Source organism: Scyliorhinus torazame, chromosome 8 (genome assembly GCF_047496885.1).
Source record: "Scyliorhinus torazame isolate Kashiwa2021f chromosome 8, sScyTor2.1, whole genome shotgun sequence".
Lineage (NCBI taxonomy): Eukaryota > Metazoa > Chordata > Chondrichthyes > Carcharhiniformes > Scyliorhinidae > Scyliorhinus > Scyliorhinus torazame.
This window is the reverse complement of record NC_092714.1, coordinates 153,854,976-153,875,216: the sequence shown is the minus strand read 5'-3', so window position 1 is coordinate 153,875,216 and position 20,241 is coordinate 153,854,976. Positions and strand designations below refer to the sequence as shown.

Sequence of the window (20,241 nt, the reverse complement as noted above, 5' to 3'; positions counted from 1 at the left end):
CTTGGAATATTGTGTCCAGTTCTGGTCACCTCATCATAGGAAGCATGTGGATGCTTTGGAGAGGGTGCAGAGATTATTTACGAGGATGCTGCCTGGACTGGAGTGCATGCCTTATGAAGAAAGGTTGAGGGAGCTAGGGCTTTTCTCACTGGAGCGAAGAAGGAAGAGAGGTGACTTGATGGAGGTGTACATGGTGATGAGAGGCATGGATAGAGTGGATAGCCAGAGACTTTTCCCCAGGGCGGAAATGGCTGTCACAAGGGGACATAATTTTAAGGTAATTGGAGGAAGGTATAGGGGAGATGTCAGAGTTAGGTTCTTTACACAGAGAGTGGTGGATGCGTGGAATGCACTGCCAGCAAAGGTGGTGGAGTCAGAGTCAATAGGGACATTTAAGCGACTTGGACAGCAGTAAATTGAAGGGGTGTAGGTTCGGTTGATCTTCCATTAGGATAAGTGGTCGTCAGAACATCGTGGGCCATAGGGCCTGTACTGTGCTGTACTGTTCTATGTTCTATATTAATTTTCCCTGTGTTCTTGCAGGCGTGGTACAATTCCTGAGAAATGGAATAAAGTTGGTGGAGTTTTTTGCAGAAGGGAAGGATACAGTTACTGATGGTTCCTGTGTATCTGCTGTGAACATACCGGCTGCCCTTCCACAAATCTCAGTGTGGTTTAGTCTATGCGCAAAATTTAATGGAATATTTTCGAAGTTAATTTGTGGCTGGCTTTTCAGGAAGTTTCCTGCCGGATCTGCCAGCGAGTTTCACTGCTATCCAATGATACTTAGTCACTTTTGTGCGCCCTGGGGAATTTCTCACTGGTTTAGCCCACACTTCAAATGTTTTTTTAGCACTAGGGAGCTGAACTCAGAAATTGGGCTGCCATTTTGAAAGGGTGCCCCAATCTCTATGTGAGCCCTTACAGCACCCACCCCCTCCAGAACTCCCACCCGTCAACCCCCAACCTTCCAGAGGCCTCTGCTTACCTGCCCTGCATCTCATCCCCACATTTAATACCCTCCATCTACCCTTCTTTCATGGGCATGGCCCCCCTAGGGCCCTGACCCTTGACAGTGTCACCCGGGGACCCTTGCACTGTCATCCTGGCACCTAGGCAGGGCCCCTGCCAGCTTGGTAGTGCCACCTGGGCACCATGGCATTGGCAGTGCCAAGGTGCCAGCTGGGCAGTGCCAATGTGCCCGCATTCCAGGGGGAAGGCTAAAGAGCCACCCTGCACTATTCCTGACCACACCGATGGCCCAGGATACCCCCTGGTCCACGCTCTTGTGGGCCAGTACTGATTGGCACCCGGCTACAGCCTCCCTGGGAGGACAGTGGATCGAGGGAGGCTGGTAGGTCCCGGTAGGTAGGTCTGAAGTAGGTTTAAGACCTACTTTAGTGAGCGCCGTTTGGACCCGCCCCTCTTGGGTGGGATTACGATTCTGATGCCTCGCGGGACCTGGGTATATCCCACGAGGCGCGAAGGTTGCCGGGAGGCCCGCGGAAGGCCACTCCCGGGATTCACCGGCCTGTTGTGCTCTCGCTCAAGTGCAACGCAGCTACTAGATCCCGGCCTTTGAGTTTATGGATGGCAGTTCGTGGCTGAGAGTTTTTTTAAAAACATTTTTTATTCTCCTTTTTCACATTTTCTCCCACATTTACACCCATCAACAATAAACAATAATCAGCAAGATATGTCAATCCCCATAATAACAACGATCCCATCCGCCCACCAACCCCCAAACCTCAACCCGCATGTTTACATTAACAAATGGCAAAAAGGAATCCGGGATTACCCGTAGTCACCCTTAATTTACACAGCTACCCAGCCCCCCCCAACCAACGCCGCCCAGCCTCTGAGAGAGTACCGTACATGATACCCCAGAGTTGTGTACCCCCCCCCCCCACCCCCAAGTCTCCAGCTCCTCCCGTCCACTGCCTCTTGTAAAACTCCTCCTCCCAACGTCGGTTCCTTCCCCCCAACTTTCCACCCCGGCTAGACCACATGGACCCTGTTCTGCCAGGCTCCGATGGCCGCAGCCCCTCCCCCCACCTCACTCCCGTTCACTGGCCGGCTTAAACCGGCCAGCGCGGAGGCCCCCGCCCATGTCCCTTTCCCCCTTGCCCGGCCCTAGGAAAGCCCAAAGATCCCCTTTTAGCACACAAGCCCCGCATATCCACCTACACCCTAAAGAGCCTTCATTTCGAGTGAAAGTCCCGTCCCTTCCCTTGTCCAAATATATACAACATTGGCTCCTTTAGCCCCTACACCCGCACGCAGTGATACAAAAAAAAAAGAAAATACAGTCATGAGGTTACATCGGCACATGGCCGTTCCTCAATTTGTCAGTTCTGCCACAGTCCTTCTGCCTTCGCTAACTCCTCCGCTGCTTCCGCCGTTCCAAAATACAAGTCCCTGAGCTTATAAGTCACCCTCAGCTTCGCTGGATATACAATGCCGCACTGCACCTTGCTAATGTACAGTGCCCTCTTCACCCGGTTGAAGGCAGCCCGCCTCCTCGCCAGGTCCACCGTAAAGTCCTGGTATACACGTATACCAGCTCCAGCCCACTGCACCACCCGCTTCTGCTTGGCCCAGCTCAGGACCTTCTCCTTCACACTGTACCTACGGAAGCACAGAGTCACTGCCCTTGGCGGCTCACTCGCCTTTGGTACAGGCCTCCACGACCGATGTGCCCGATCCAGTTCATACCGGGAGGGATCCTCCCCCTCCCCCAATAGTTTTGCCAGCATCGCGGCAAAATACTCAGCTGGCTTCAGTTCTTCAACTCCTTCGGGCAGCCCCACAATCCTCAAATTCTGTCACCTGGATCTGTCTTCCAGGTCTTCCATTTTCCCTCGCAGATCCTTGTTAGTGTCCATCACCTTCCGCATCTCCTTCCCCATCGAGGCAAGTTGATCACCGTGCTGCAATAACGTCTCCTCCACTTCCTTCAGCGCCTCCCCTTGCTCTCGCACCTCCGCCACTGCGCTCGCCATCACCGGGGAAACCGCCTCCTCCACCAGCGCACTCAACACCTCCCTCATCTCCTTCCTCACCGTCTCCATGCATTTCGCAATCTGCGCCAACTGCTTTTCGAATTCCGCAGCCATCACCTTAGTTATTTCTTCAGCCGTAAGCACTGCTTAAGCACTGCGGTCTCCCCTGGTGCTCCAGCCTCCATTTTCTTTGCTGACCCCGCGGTGACCTTTCCACTCCCCAACGGACTTTCAGCTGCTTTTTTCACAGCCGTTTTTTTGGGCTGTTTTTTGACATCCTTCTTCTCTGTGCGCTGTCTTCCGACTTTTACTGCCGCCGCTGGCCCTAGGACCGGGCATTACTCCCCGACAATGCCGTTCCCGAACGGGAGCCCTCCAACGCGCGGCTCGTGGCTGATGAGAGTTGAGCATTGTGTGCTGTTGGGAGAGGAAGGTTGGGGGGATGATAGACAGCCCTTGTGAACAGCACATCACAGCTGCTCAATACTGCCGCGGGTCGCCAAGCAAAGACCAAATGAGTAGTCATTCTGATTGGTGGAATGGAATGTGCCAAGCAGCTTTGCATCATACACAAATTTTGTGTCATTTACAGAGGTATAGTCTGACAGTTCATAGAATCTTCACAGAATCTCTACAGTACAGAAGGAAGCAATTCAGCCCATCAAGTTCCAAAAGAGCACTCCACCCATCCCCGTAATCCCACCTAACCTCCACAGGGGGTAATTTATCATCGCCAATCCACCTAACCTGCACATCTTTGGACTCTGGGAGGAAACCAGAGCACCCCGAGGAAACCCACACAGACATGGGGAAAATGTCCAAACTCCCCACAGACACCCAAGGCAGGCATTGAACCAGGGTCCCTGATACTGAGGCCACTGTGCCACCCCGGAAATTTGTTCTTGCTGAGATTAACCCTATATATGCTGATGACGTTGCTGTAGATGGTTCTGGTGTGCTGCAGGCTGCATTGCAATGTTGGACCACAGTTTATTTGGTGGTTTGTTGATACTTGTGATAGTCAGCTTGCCCTACTTTGGGATGGAGTAGGGGTCATCTGATTCTTGGTCTGAGGCTTTCTTTGCTGTAGGTGGCCAGGCCATATCTCTCCACTCCCTCACCGAAAAAAAACACACCGCACCCTGCAAACTGACGATAGCCCCACCTCTTGATGACTCACCTCCTGGTTCACTGCAAACATCACCAACCACAACCTGGGAACTGACTCCAGTGGTGAAGGCCCAGGTTTCAAACTTCCACAGAAAATCTGGACAACCCTCAAATGCTCGAGTACAACCTAGGGGCGATACGGCCACTTGTTCCACAAGTAAAACATTTGGAACATCTCAAATTGTGACTGGCCATCCAAGTCTCACCATGACCCCTGTACTGAATTCCTGCCTTGAGAGGTCCATTCCTGGTGGAATCACAACCATTCGCACTGTGCCAGATGGAGCTGCTGAATGGGTTGTTGGCCTTGCTGTCAAACTAAAACTGATTCCCCAAATGAAAAAACGGTCTTCAACTACAGTTTATGACTGCCTCTTCCTGAATGTAAATAATGTAGCACAAGGCACTATCAGGACCAGTTAATCACCTTTCAAAGTAGCTGTGAAACAGAATGAATCATAAACTGTAACAGTAGTACATCCGGCAGGAAATATATTTCGCTATCAATGCATAAAGACTTGAAACAACACTGCAGCCTTTATTGATCCTCCACTCGCTTCAAGCCTTCCACTTTGTGACTCTCACTGTGCTTGTTTCATCTAAGCTTTGACGGTCTACACTCTAGCCCCATGGTGCGTTACAGCTGCGCTCCCCCCAACCCCTCCCATTTACAGCATTTACAAGTCTTGGCACTTTCTGTGAATGCTCAGTTTCTCGGTACAGCAATGTAATATTTTTCACACAGTCAGCCCTGAGGTTATGCTCCACAATATCCCTGAACAGTGGGATGAGAGCTGCTGTTTGTTCAGACATTTTGTTGCTGAAAGTTCTGAATGAATGCAAGAGGTTGAAGACTAATTTTCACATCCTGCCCATTGCTCAGGTTATTTAGAATGGAGAGAGCGGTCGGCATCACCTCACCATTTCTAGGTAATGGCGGCTGGCAGCAAGGTTCTCCAGTGGAACACGTTTTCATAAATCTATCCTGAGCATCTGTTTCATAACAGGGCAACTTACTTAATTGCACACATAACAGGTTCCTTTCTGCACGGAAGTTTTCAATTTACGTATTATACATTTGTCTCCTTTTAATTACCCATTGCAACGACCTTAGGGGATGATGTAGTAACTTATAAAATTAAGAGCATTGAAGCCTAATAAGGTGACCCAGCTGTTTTGTATTTCATTAATGTAATCTCCTTACTCCATAGGTTTGTTACACTGAGAGCAACTACATCCAGGTCAGAGTGCATAGTGAGGTGATGGACCCACTCACACAACAGCACAGCATCACCAATATCTTCCATTTCACCTTTGGTTCTGAGAATGAGGTGAAGCGGGTTGTCCCAAAGACCTACGGAGGTAATGATACATTTCTCATTTCAGCCGAGCCTTCTGATCTCGGCGGAGCTTCAGTCGTCTCTTCATCGGTTAAAATTTAACGATGAGGTTCTGGATGTAACCTTTAACAATTGGGAAGTCCGATTTCCTGTTAATTATGTTGATTACTTGTGAATGCAGCAAGTGAATTCCAATGTTTCCTCTGTAAATGGTGGGGTCTGTACTTCAGGTTATAATCTATGTTGCACATATATCAATGTGCCATCTAGTGGTGAGAGAAAATGCTGGAAATACTAAACATGAAATTAAGTACTGTTGTTTTTCTGAAGTAGATCAGGCCTGCTTTATTAATGAGGTATATCGGTCTCCATCATTAATACAAGAAATTATGCTGAGGGATTTTGTTATTATAATTATTTTTCTGTTCTCTAGTTATTGGTGAAGCTGGCAAGCCGTATTTATTTCCCCCCACCCATAACAACTTTGTGCCAGCTGATCACTTTAGAGTCAATGCTGCATGTTCCCCTAATTTGATCAGTGGGCCTAAATACACCTTGAATGCTTATGTTTGTTGACACTTCCTGAATCTCTGACACTACTAGGCAGTAGAGGAGGACTTTCTAGGAGCACAGATTCAAGCTAAGACCCAACCTGTCCCTGAAGCTTAGGTACAAAATCTACCCTTCAATCAATCCTGTTTCCCCCACCTCTCCACCCAAATCAGACCACTCCAAAGATTCTTCCTAAGCCCTAGTGTATCTGAGCTTACACCAATATAATACCGTATGATGTTCCCAAAAGTATTTAACTTGAGGGGGTTCGGGACCTGGATCGAGAAATGCAACCCACATATATAACACGGGTACAAACTTCAGGAATTTCACCATATTCACTGCCGACTGGAAGTTGATGAACACAAACCAGGAGCTTTCACACAGATCAGTGGAAAAGTGATCTCTGGCTTCTTCTCGTGCACATCAGGTTGTCCAACACTGATTACCAACCCCATCAACTGCATTCTGAGCATTGGGCTGGCTGACTAGAAATACAGGGAGTTCATTACCAAATAACCAAAGGGTGGATCTTTAAGTTATGTGATCCTGTGATCAAGAAAACAGTTCCTCTTGCTGTTACTTTCTTTCCTGTTGCTGAATTGGTGATGTTGAGCATGTCATTAAAAATATATCCATCACTTTGATGTTCTGATTTCTACTTACAGAATCTATGCTTTACTTGGATGGAAAACGACACTTCAAAGTCACCAGAAGCTGAAGTCTGGCAAGCTGCTCCCCAACCAATTAAACAGAAAAGATCCGTCTGAAATGTCAGATATCTATTAATATTTGTTTTTGCAGATGTGGGGATTTAAAAAAACGATTTTATACACTCTGACAATATTTAATGACTTTCCAGTTACTTTACTAGTTTAATAGTATTCGAGTATCGCTGGAAAAAAGACACATTGAAACTCGGAACAAAATTTACTTTCCTACCTATCTTTGTCATGAAAAAAAATCTAGCGACCATACATTCAATCGCTTCATTAATATCATTTGTAAATGGTTGCGGCCCCAGCACTGAACTCTGTAGCACTCTATTTGCCACATCTTGCAACCCCAAAATTACTCACTTATGCCTATTCTGTTCCTGAGAAGAGAGTGCTGAATGGTTGGCAACGCACTTTGGTAGAAGCATTGCATCAACCTGATGAGCGCAAGACAAAGTTTTTTTTTTTCAGCGATACTCGTGTACTGCTGCGAAACGACTAACTTTAATAGTACAACAATGCTTAAAAAGTTGTTTTTGTTTACTGCATGCAATATAGGAGAAACGTGTATTTGACTGCTTGATGATTGCCATGACAAAACCTCCAGGATAGAACTGACTGTCGGTGATCACAGCACCAGAGAATTTAATGTCTGACATTTCTCCTATTTTAACACAGCATTTGGTGGCAATAACATGTCAGGTGTCCATTCACCATTATCAGCTTTAGTCCTTTCTGACCTGTGGCTGTATTTTTTCATCCCGGCTTTGATGTTATGGAGTCTGTCACGTGGTTATCATCCCGAGCTGTAAGGGAAGCCATGTTATGGGTAATGCCAGTGCAGTTTAATTTTATCAAATATCTATTACCTGTACATGGGTAAAATGTCAAGATATTTATTTTATATATTTTCCTTAAAATCAAACATTGCATCAAAACTGTATTACAAGTAATAAAAATAGAAAATGCTGGAAAAACTCTAGGTCTGGCAGCATGTGCCGAGGGAAACAGTTAACGATTTGCATCTGTATGACTCTTCAGACCTTTGTTACAAGCACGTTGGTTTCTTTAGTCAAGGTGAATTCATAGGAACTGAAACGTAAGCTTGGTGGGGTTTTATTTTTGTTTTTCTGTATCTACATCCAAATATATTTGCACCAAGTAATTTCTTTGCTAGCTAATTACATATCAGTGTCCTGGGAAAAAGGAGTTCCTTGCAGTGCATATGTCAGTTTATATTTATACGGTGCCATAAGAACCTGTTTAAAATCTGGTGGTTAAAGTATTTCGAGCAGGGTATTTAGGGTTATATGTCTTAATACTTTGAACAATTGCCTATGGTGCCTACAATAATTTTAACCTCCTCGTGTAAAAGCATTGTGTTGTGAAATTCAACTAAAGAAGATCACTGTAAACTTTAGGTTGGGTACTTTAGGCTGTGCGATATACCAACATTTAAATTTGGAGCAAGAATAGGCCATTTAGCCCCTGGAATCTGCACCTTGTCCAACCTTTCCTTATAATCTGATAATCTTTATTAGTGTCATAAGTAGGCTTACATCAACACTGCATTGAAGTTACTGTGAAAATCCCCTAGTCACCACACTCCGGCGCCTGTTCGGGTACACAGAGGGAGAATTCAGAATGTCCAATTCACCTAATAAGCAGGTCTTTCATAAGATAACCTCCCCCGTCAAGGTATCAGTCGAGTGTACCTTCCCTGAAATGCTTCCAACATCCCTTCTTAAATAAGAAGACCAAAACTGTACACAGTGCTCCAGATGTGGTCTCACCAATGGCCTGTACATTTGTAGCAAAGATCCCTACTTTTATATTCCATTCTCCTTGCAATAAATGGCAGCATTCCATTTGCTTTCCTAATTATTTGTCATACTTGCGAACTAATCTTTCGTAATTCAAGACAACCAGATCCCTCTGAACCTCAGTTCTGCAATCCTTCCTCCCTTTCACCTCCTGATTTGTAATCAGTTCCAGGATGTTATTTGTGTCCTGTACTGTGAAGCCAGATGTGAAATGTCTGTCCATTCATCTGCCATGTCTTTATTTTCCATGATTAATTCCCCATTCTCACTCTCTGGAGAACTAACAGTCACTTGTATTACTCTGTTCCTTTTTAAATACCTGTAGAAACTCTTTTATATTTCTAGCTAGTTTTTTCTCTTAGTCCAATGTATCTCTCCTTGTTAATCTATGTCTTTCTTTGCTGTTCTTATATATTCTGTCCAATCCTCCGACCTGCCAATCATCTTTGCGGAATTATGTTTTTTCTTTCAATTTGATACCATCTTTAACTTTCTTAGTTAGCCATGGTTGTTACATCTTCCCCAAGTCTTTCTTTCTCATTGGAATGTATATTTTCTAAGTATTATGCAATATCCCCATAAATGTCTCTGTATCTCTACTGAGCTCTCCTACCATCTCATTACCCAGTTCACTTTAGCCAGCTCTGACTTCATGCCTTCAAATTGCCCATAAGTTTAAAACACTAGTATTTGATCCATACTTCTTCACTCCCTCAATATTATGATCGCTGCTACCCAGGGGTGCCTTCACAATTGGGTCATTAATTAATTTTCATTGCACATTATTGGCCTACACTCTGGTTGGTGCTTAAAAAGTGCTGCTCTAAGGAACTGTCCTGAAAACACTCTGAATTCATCATCCAGGCTACCTTTGCCAATCTGATTCATCCAATCTATACAGAGATTAAAATTATCCATGATTACCACTCTATTGTTCTCAAGCCCCCATGTCTTCCTTACAATTTGTTACCTTACAATTAAGAGGGACTGTATGCCACCATTACTATTTCTCATCTCTACCCAAACTGATTCTATTTGGTTTAAAACTTTCTCTCCTGTCCTAGTTATACATGCATCTTCGTTACACATATCTGTGCTATTAAAACATTTTTGTTCTTCAATCAAAACTGAGCAATTTCTTTACAGAATCATCACTGTCCCTTTTCAGTTGCTTCTGTGCTGTTCCTGAATGAATTAGTGAGAGTTTTCAGGGTTGTATCAGATTTCACATTATCTTATGGTACAGCCCTAAATTTGTATTTATATGACAAATAAAGATGGACTGTCTTTTCATCTCTGGGATCTGGGCTTGAATCATCTAAAATTGGCGGAATAAAAATCTGCTGTCAAATGGCTTTGGGCACATAAAACATAATGGTTAGGAAACATCCCACAAAACAAAAAAATTGACATTCTGAATTGAGACATCTGGAGGCGCTATTGGTATCGCAGAAAATGCTCTTCAAGGTCAGGACGTAATAGACATTGGAGAGAACTATAAAGTTTACACTGCCTCTGCATAAATACCAGATCTTGGTGCCCTCTTCAGGGTTGTATTCTCTATTTCCCTGCCCTACTGAACAAAAGAAGAATATCGGCTTTTTGTATTTTCACAATTCTATGTCACTATCATATTAAGACATGGAAACATGACTTTGCATATATACATTTTATCAGAGAGCTGTTTTAGTTTCCTTTATTTGAGATAATTTCTGTATGATGTCAGACAGGGTTGATCTTTTGCACATAAAGTTGCATAAATAAAAACATTTTCAATCATGGGATGCGTGTACAAAATCTTTTTTATGGGTCAGTTGCACTGCAGCTGTTCTAAACCTTTTTTTTTGTAATCCTTGATTTTGCTGTGGATTTACTGAGATTATAAAGTTATCTGTTAATCAAACATTATAAAGTAACTATTATCTCATGTAATCCTCTATCACCATGTTGTGTGGGACAAACTCCAAAACAGTTGCAATGGTGGATCTATCAGTTTGAGCACTGGTGATTTAGTTAGAACCAGTCACACTGAACTGTACCTGATGATATCTGATCTCATCATGACAAATGCAAGATCAATCTCCCAGTTAAAGGATCGAGTTTTTGGAGAGCTCAAAAGTTGAGTAAACTGCCTGAGGATTTCTTCAAATTCCCTATTCCTGGCAACCAAAAATTGCAGATTGATCAGATTCCAAATCTTTGACTCCTGTCGATAGCTGGATCATGATGCACTGGCAACTTCATTTGACCTGTAACCTAAAAATAAGTGGAGATAACACACAAACTTCTGAACCATTCAGCAGCAGCACAACACAATGGTTAGCACTGTGGCTTCACATTTGTATGGAATTTGGTTGGTGATGAGTGAGGGAGTTAGAGAACCTAATGAGCAGTCCAAAAGCAACTTGTATTTATATCTTCTTTGGCAGTCACTTGGAATTGAAGATGACTTGCTTCCACTCTGGTTCAATGGGTTCGGAGATGATTGACCACAATGTGTGATCTGCAGACTCTGCAATATGCTTGATGAGTTGGACAGATGAGGTTTTGTATGCTCCCTCTGTCTTATCTCAATAAGTCTTATGTCAATACTCAAGAGTATTGAAAGTCAAAGAGATCTAGGAGTACAGGTCCACAGGTCATTGAAAGGGGCAACACAGGTGGAGAAGGTAGTCAAGAAGGCATACGGCATGCTTGCCTTCATAGGCCGGGGCATTGAGTATAAGAATTGGCAAGTCATGTTGCAGCTGTATAGAACCTTAGTTAGGCCACACTTGGAGTATAGTGTTCAATTCTGGTTGCCACACTACCAGAAGGATGTGGAGGCTTCAGAGAGGGTGCAGAAGAGATTTACCAGAATGTTGCCTGGTATGGAGGGCATTAGCTATGAGGAGCGGTTGAATAAACTCGGTTTGTTCTCACTGGAACGAAGGAGGTTGAGGGGAGACCTGATAGAGGTCTACAAAATTATGAGGGGCATAGACAGAGTGGATAGTCAGAGGCTTTTCCCCAGGGTAGAGGGGTCAATTACTAGGGGGCATAGGTTTAAGGTGAGAGGGGCAAGGTTTAGAGTAGATGTACGAGGCAAGTTTTTTACGCAGAGAGTAGTGGGTGCCTGGAACTCGCTACCGGAGGAGGTGGTGGAAGCAGGGACGATAGTGACATTTAAGGGGCATCTTGACAAATACATGAATAGGATGGGAATAGAGGGATATGGACCCAGGAAGTGTAGAAGATTGTAGTTTAGTCAGGCAGCATGGTTGGCACGGGCTTGGAGGGCCGAAGGGCCTGTTCCTGTGCTGTACATTTCTTTGTTCTTATCGCGCCAGAAGGTGAAGTCAAGTAGACAGTGTATCGGGGTGGTACGTGGTGCTGAGGTTAGCACTGGGACTAAGGTGCTGAGAACCCAGGTTCGATCCTGGCCCTGGGTGGAGTTTGCACATTCTCCCCGTGTCTGCGTGGGTTTCACCCCCACAACCCAAAGATGTGCAGGTTAGGTGAATTGGCCATGCTAAATTGCCCCTTAATTGGAAGAAAAAATAATTGGGTATTCAATTTTTTTGTAAAATGAAGAAAAACGTTGACAGTGTATCTGCTTTTGGTGCCTCGCTGAAAAAAAAACTGCATTTTGTTCATGCGCAAGTGAAGAATGAGTAGGGATGTTTGATCTCTTCAGGGATGTTTTGAGGCCATTTTGAAAGCATCTCCACTGACCAAATCCAAGTAGAACGGTGCTTCAGAAGTCTGGTATCAGGCAAACAAAGTATGTGTTGTGCCAAGGTGAGCAGGTTTTGAATGATTAGTGCCTCAATGCTGGGCATATTTATAAGTATCTTTATCATGGTAAAACATACCAAGCATCCAAAAGCATTCTGAAACAATGGAAACAAGCCATGAGACATTAGGTCAAATAGTCAAAGATGGGAGTGCCTGAAAGGAGAAACGGGAGGTAAAAAGGTTGAGGAAGGGAATTGCAGACCTTGGGGCAGGCAGCATGGTCCCCAATGGAGGAATTAAAATTGAAGATATGTAGGCCAGTATTAGAGGAGTGCACATGTATTGGAGGGTTGCAGATTACAGAGATGGGGAAGGGCCAGGCCATGAAGGGATATGCTCAAACAGGTCAACAAGCAGCGATGGGTGAATGGGATAGGTGCAAATTAGAACACAAGCAGCAGTGTTTTGGATACCTCCGGCTTAGTGTGGAAGGGTGGCCAGGAACAATCTTATCTGGAGGAAATAAAGAGATGAATGTGCGTTTCAGTAGCAGATGAGCTGTGATGGGGATGGAGTCGAGAAATGTTACAGGTTGAAGTCAGTAGTGGAGACGGTGCAGATATATGGTTCAAAGTTCATACATCGATTACAAAAATTCTAGTTCTACCTCTTACCAGGAAGTGGTCTGGTGTAACTAAGAGGCAAAGAGTTAGCTTCAACTTCCCAATATTAAATTTGAGGATATTTCTGTTCATCCAGTACTGGATACTGAGCCAGCAGTTCACAATTTCGGCAGGGGCAGAGCTGAGGTAGGGGGTCATGTAAAGCTGGGTGACATCAGCAAACATGTGAAAACTGGTATGTTTTCAGATGACATCACCAAGGACGAATGTGTAGATAAAAATACAAAAAGCTCAAGGATAGATTCTTGCAGGACACCAGAGGTGACTGCAGAAGTGCGAAGAGACACCATTGATAGTGATTCTCTGGCTAAGAGTTGTAGCCAACTGGAATGGCCACATCCCGGTTACAAAATGGACACTTGCAAAGAATGCAGGGAAAATTGGACAATACTGAGAAACAAGCAGGTGCAAGGTCTGTCTGTTGATTAGAGCTTTAGCTCTCAGACAGGACAGAAACTGCTAAGCCATCTACATACTAATAAGCCATCTCCGGGTACAAAAGGGAAACATTTAGATAAACAATGTTAAGGCAGACACCCCGGCGCCAGAGGAGACTCAAACAAAGGAAACCAACGGCCACCTAGGACACGCCCAGCAACCAGGGAACCCACCCCTCTATTGGAGGAAGATCGATACGAATGATTGGGAAAGGCCCAATTAATTGAGGCCAAGTTGAGGCACGTGAAGTCCTTTTGGGTATAAAAGGTATTCCCCAAGGGAGAATCTTTCTTCTTTGGCCTTGGCTCTCAGCGAGAAGAGAGAGACCAGCCTAGCAACTACACCAGACCAAGTAAGTTCCAAGTCCACGCACGCTACGAGATAGACGCTCCTAGTTGCTATCCTGTAAACAGCTCAACCCAGCAGCCTCAGAACCGAGCAACGGCCATTGTTCCTCTGACTGAATGGGCACCCGAAGCTAAGTATAGGCTTTAGTGATAGTTTAGGTTGTAGAGTTTTATGCATGAGTAGATTTGACTGTGTGTAAATAAATGAGCATTGCTTTTGAACTTACTAACTGGTGTATCGAGTCTGTGATCAGTATTCGGTTCTGAACTTTGTGACGGTGTCGAAAGATACCTGGCGACTCTTGAGCAAACGTAATTAAACTGAGCCAAATTAAGAGACAACCCAGTAAAGAGACAACAGAGTGGAACCAAGCGAGTACAATTCCACCCGGCTGCACAATGGAAATATGTTGGCTGAGAATTGTGTGATCAACTATGCTAGACCATTTGAGAAGTGGAATAGCTTGCCTTTGTCTCATAGTGACTTTGATGAGAGCCATTGCAGGACTGTGGCAGGTATAGAAACCCGATTGAAGGGATTCAAACATGGAAAGATGGGCATGAATTTGGCAGGTCAGGGGCTGGATTCTCTGTTTTTGGGACTATGTCCCTACGCCGTCGTCAAAACTGTGTACTTTCATGCAGAAAAATTGGCGTGAAAGTGCCACATATTCCCAGCCCTGCAGGGACCTGGCATAAAACTAGCAGCTTTTGCTGCAGATACGGGACCCTGCACTTCCGGGTCGGATGTCGCGCATGCACATGGCAGCGGCCTCCAGCGGCCGCACCGTGCTCCATGGCGGACTCAGACCTCGGAGCTGGATACTAAAAGTAGAACCCCCGATCGGCCGCGCACCTGACCCTGACTGCCCACCCAAACGTTGCCCAGTCGCGTATTTGCCCCCCCCCCCCCCCCCCCGCCCCCCCGACCAGGGCGGCCGCAGACCACGTCCGCAGCTGCCAAGCTAGTATCCCGACGGGCAGGACCATATTAGATCCACACCATCAGAGAGGAGAATGGCGGCGCGGGCCTCCAGCAATGGCCGCAGGTAGGTGCTAGGCAGCGCGGCATACTTTTCGGGACCCACAGAATCAGGGAACCAGCGCCGGTCCCGATTCTGTGCGGGGAAATGGATTCTCCGCCTCTGCGCCAGCCGCAATTTCGGCGTCGGGATGCAGAGAATCCAGCCCCACGTCTTCAAAGAGAAATGGGAAATAGAGGGAGAGGAGGGATTGTTTGCAAAGATGGAGGGGCTCAAAGTTTTTTTTTCAAAGTGTTTGTCTTCGGTAGCACAGTGGCTAGCACTGTGGCTTCACAGCACCAGGATCCCAGGTTCGATTCCCTGCTGGGTCACTGTCTGTGCGGAGTCTGCACGTTCTCTCCGTGTCTGCATGAGTTTCCTCCAGGTGCTCCGGTTTCCGCCCACAGTACAAAGACATGCAGGTTAGGTGGATTGGCTTTGCTAAATTGCCCTTTGTGTACAAAAAGGTTAGGGGGGGTTGTTGGGTTACGGGGATAGGGTGGACGTGGGGGCTGAAGTGGATCAGTGCAGGCTCGATGGGCCAAATGACCTCCTTTTGCACTGTATGTTCTATGCTCTAATCTCTGTAACCTTCCTCACTCTTACAATTCTCTGTAATCCATACATTTCTCCAACTATTCCCTTCATTCCAACACTAACAGCCAGGCTTTCAGGAACAAAGAACAAAGAAAATTACAGAACAGGAACAGGCCCTTCGGCCCTCCCAGCCTGCGCCGATCCAGATCCTTTATCTAAACCGGTCTTCTATTTTCCAAGGATCTACTTCCCTTTGTTCCCCACCCGTTCATATATCTGTCTAGATGCATCTTGAATGATGCTATCGTGCCAGCCTCTACCACCTCTGCTGGCAAAGCGTTCCAGGCACCCACCACCCTCTGCGTAAAAAACTTTCCATGCACATCTCCCTTAAACTTTCCCCCTCTCACCTTGAAATCGTGACCCCTTGTAATTGACACCCACACTCTTGGAAAAAGCTTGTTGCTATCCACCCTGTCCACACCTCATAATTTTGTAGACCTCAATCAGGTCCTCCCTTAACCTCCGTCTTTCCAATGAAAACAATCCTAATCTACTCAACCTTTCTTCATACAGGAACAGAGGCACAAAGCTCAGGAATTTCTGCACTAAACTTTGTCTTGTTAGGAAACTCCTTAAAACCTACTTTTCTGACTAAGCTTTTGATGACGTGGACCAATCTGGGCAAAATTGTGTTACACCAATATGTCTGATGGCACTGAAAACTGCTTCCAGACTGTGGAACCACCACCAAATCCAGACATCAAATTGGCTAGGTAACTCCTATATCAGTAATGGAGAATGTTCATTTAAAGCACCATACAGCTGGATAGCTTCACAAAATCATTAAACATGAGAATTAAGCTGTAATATCCAAAAATATAATTTACTGAATTTTCAGAAGGCATTTGATTGTTTCTTTGTTGAAGCAATTATGCTGTAATATCAATGGAATCAACATTCTTATTACGAAAACCAAAACAAGTTCACTATCCAACTGATAAAAGGTTATAATTTGCTGCCCTGATAAGTCATCTCCAACAATGGGGACCAATTAAACACATTTATTTATTCAAGAAGGGAGGAAGGGATAAACCAGGAAGCTACAGACCAATCAGTCTAAACTCAGTGGTGGGGAAACTATTGGAAGCAATTCTGAGACACAAAATTAATCTGCATTTGGAGAAGCAGGGATTAATCAAGAATATCCAGCATGGTTTAAGGCAGGTCATATCTGACCAACTTGATTGACGTTTTCAGAGGTGATCAGGTGTGTAGATGGAACAAGAACAAAGAACAAATAAAATTACAGCACAGGAACAGACCCTTCGGCCGTCCCAGCCTGCGCCGATCCAGATCCTTTATCTAAACCTGTCGCCTATTTTCCAAGGATCTATTTCCCTCTGTTCCCCGCCCGTTCATATATCTGTCCAGATGCATCTTAAATGATACTCTTGTGCCCGCCTCTACCACCTCTGCTGGCAAAGCATTCCAGGTATCCACCACCCTCTGCGTAAAAAACTTTCCACGCACATCTCCCTTAAACTTTCCCCCTCTCACCTTGAAATCGTGGCCCCTTGTAATTGACACCCCCACTCTTGGAAAAAGCTTGTTGCTATCTACTGTCCATACCTCTCAGAATTTTGTAGACCTCAATCAGGTCCTCCCTCAACCTCTGTCTTTCCAACGAAAACAATCCTAATCTACTCAACCTTTCTTCATAGCTAGCACCCTCCATACCAGGCAACATCCTGGTGAACCTCCTCTGCACCCTCTCTAAAGCATCCACATCCTTCTGGTAATGTGGCGACCAGAATTCCACGCAGTATTGCAAATGTGGCCTAACCAAAGTCCTATACAACTGTAACATGACCTGCCGACTCTTGTACTCAATACCTCGTCTGATGAAGGCAAGCATGCTGTATGCCTTCTTGACCACTCTATCGACCTGCGTTGCCACCTTCAGGGTACAATGGACCTGAACTCCCAGATCTCTCTGTACATCAATTTTCCCCAGGACTCTTCCATTGACCTTATAGTCCGCTCTTGAATTAGATCTTCCAAAACGCATCACCTCGCATTTGCCTGGATTGAACTCCATCTGCCATTTCTCTGCCCAACTCTCCAATCTATCTATATTTTGCTGTATTCTCTGACAGTCCTCCTCGCTATCTGCAACTCCACCAATCTTAGTATCATCTGCAAACTTGCTCATCAGACCACCTATACCTTCGTCCAGATCATATATCACAAACAACAGTGGTCCGAGATGAGGGAAATTAATTTCACATAGTCTACTTGGAATTCAGCAAGGCTTTTGATAAGGTCCTACAGGGAGACCATTAGCGATGGTAAGAACCCATGGGATCCAAGGAAATTTGGCAAATTGAATCCAGAATTGGCTGAGTGGCAGGAAGCAGAGGGTAATGTTCAAGAGCTGTTTTTCTGACTGGAGGCCTGTGTCGAGTGATGTCCCGCAGGAATCAGTGTTGGGGCCTGATGCACGATCAATGACCACTAAAGCGAGGTTGTAGTCCAACAGAAAGCTTTAATTAGCTAGATGTTTCCCCCAGCAGCTCAGGTACAGGATGAAGGCTGCTGGGGCGGCACAGGCTCTTATACCCCACCTTGCAGGGCAGAGCTACCATACAGCTTGATCAATAGGAAACATACAATATCTACCAATGGTGTTCCAACATTACCAGGTACCGTAATACCTCTACACAGACTACCACATTCACCCCCTGTTAAAAAAGAGTCCGGCGGGGGTGGTGGCCTGATATTACAACATGGTAGAAATTATAATTATGGAGGAACCGTAATACCTCCGTACAGCGTTTTGTAACTATTTACAATTCTATTTACAATTTATGATTCATAATTAACTATACACTTTAAAATGAAGCAATCAGTCGATCGGGGGCCCTGGTCGTCCTCTGTGATCGTCGAAGCTTCGGTGGTGACTCCAGTGGAGGCACGGGCGTCTGTGACTCCGGGAGTGTGGCCTCGATCTCTGTGGCAGCTTCGACACCCCTAGACGGCGCTGGTGGGGAAAACGGTTGACCTGTGAAGAGAGCGTCTGTGGAGTGCATCGGTGGGTGGGGGGCCTAGACGGGGCCGGCGGAAGTACCGATCCTCCTGTGAGGTGCACTGGTGGGAAGGAGGGTGGGACTGGTGGCTGGGGTGTGCGTGGGGCTCCGGCGGGTGCCAGGTCTCATAGGGAGACCGTATCTTGTCAGCCGTCGGTGTACGCCACGTAGGCGTACTGGGGGTTAGCGTGGAGAAGATGGACCCTCTCGACCAACGGGTCTGACTTGTGCGCCCGTACGTGCTTTCGGAGCAGGATGGGTCCGGGAGCTGCCAGCCAGGTCGGGAGCGGGGTCCCAGAGGATGATTTCCTGGAGAAGACAAGGAGACGTTCGTGAGGTGTTTGGTTGGTTGTGGTACAAATCAGTGACTGGATGGAGTGGCGGGCAGCCGGGAGGACTTCCTGCCAGCGGGAGACTGGGAGATTCTTGGACCGTAGGGCCAGTAGGACGGTCTTCCAGACCGTACTCCCTCTCTACCTGTCCGTTACCCCGGGGGTTGTAACTGGTCGTCCTGCTCGAGGCGATGCCCTTGCTGAGCAGGGATTGACGCAGTCCGTCGCTCATAAAGGAGGACCCCCTATCACTATGTATGTAAGCGGGGAACCCGAACAGTGCAAAGATGCTATGGAGGGCCTTGATGACGGTGGTTGCTGTCATGTCGGGGCAGGGGATGGCGAATGGGAACCGGGAGTCAATCACGTTCAGGAAGTACGTGTTGCGGACGGTGGAGGGGAGGGGGCCTTTGAAGTCCATGCTGAGGCGTTCAGAGGATTGGGAAGCCTTTATCAAGTGCGCTTTCTCTGGCCAGTAGAAGTGTGGTTTGCACTCCGCGTAGATTTGGCAGTCCCTGGTGGCTGTCCTGACCTCCTCGATGGAGTAGGGTAGCTTGCGGGTCTTGATAAAGTGGAAAAAGAGAGTGACCCCCGGGTGGCAGAGGTCCTCGTGGAGGGCTCGGAGGCGGTCCACTTGTGCGTTCGCTTAGCTTCCCGAGACGATACAGGATCTCATAGTTGTAGGTGGAGAGTTCGATCCTCCACCGCAATATCTTATCGTTTTTTATCTTGCCCCGCTGTGCATTATCGAACATGAAAGCAACCGACTGTTGGTCAGTGAGGAGAGTGAATCTCCTGCCAGCCAGGTAATGCCTCCAACGTCGCACAGCTTCTACTATGGCCTGGGCTTCCTTTTCGACTGAGGAGTGGCAGATTTCGGAAGCATGGAGGGTACGTGAGAAGGCCACGGGTCTGCCCGATTGGTTGAAGGTGGCTGCCAGAGCTACGTCAGACGCATCGCACTCGACCTGGAAGGGGAGAGACTCGTCGATGGCGTGCATCGTGTCCTTTGCAATGTCTGCTTTGATGCGGCTGAAGGCCTGGCGGGCCTCTATCGACAGGAGAAAAGCTGTAGATTGGATCAGGGGACGGGCCTTGTCCGCATAGTTGGGGACCCACTGGGCATAGTAAGAGAAAAGCCCTAGGCAGCGCTTCAGGGCCTTGGAGCAGTGAGGGAGGAGGAACTCCACAAGGGGGCGCATGCGCTCAGGGTCGGGGCCTATAACTCCATTTCGCAGGATGGAGCCGACCACTCCTAGGATGGCTAGGCGGTCGGTGCTAAACACGCATTTATCCTTGTTATATGTAAGGTTAAGGAACTTTGCGGTCTGGAGGAATTTTCGGAGGTTGGTGTCGTGGTCCTGCTGGTCGTGGCCGCAGATTGTGACATTGCCGTATCTCGATAATGTTGCCCGTAAACCGTACCGGTCAACCATTCGGTCCACCTCGCGCTGGAAAACCGAGACCCCGTTG

General features: G+C 46.5%; 1 protein-coding gene across 1 annotated transcript in view; it reads left to right on the top strand.

Moving 5' to 3' along the window:
* The window catches only part of acot9.1 (acyl-CoA thioesterase 9, tandem duplicate 1), a 92,601-nt gene extending 82,217 nt beyond the window's left edge, over nt 1-10,384 (top strand). Inside the window, exons 15-16 of the mRNA XM_072514389.1 lie at nt 5,384-5,534; nt 6,733-10,384. Of these exons, the coding sequence (XP_072370490.1) occupies nt 5,384-5,534; nt 6,733-6,785 (204 nt within the window). The 3' untranslated portion in view covers nt 6,786-10,384. The remainder of the gene's footprint in view (nt 1-5,383; nt 5,535-6,732) is intronic.
* The last annotated feature ends 9,857 nt before the right edge of the window (nt 10,385-20,241 follow it).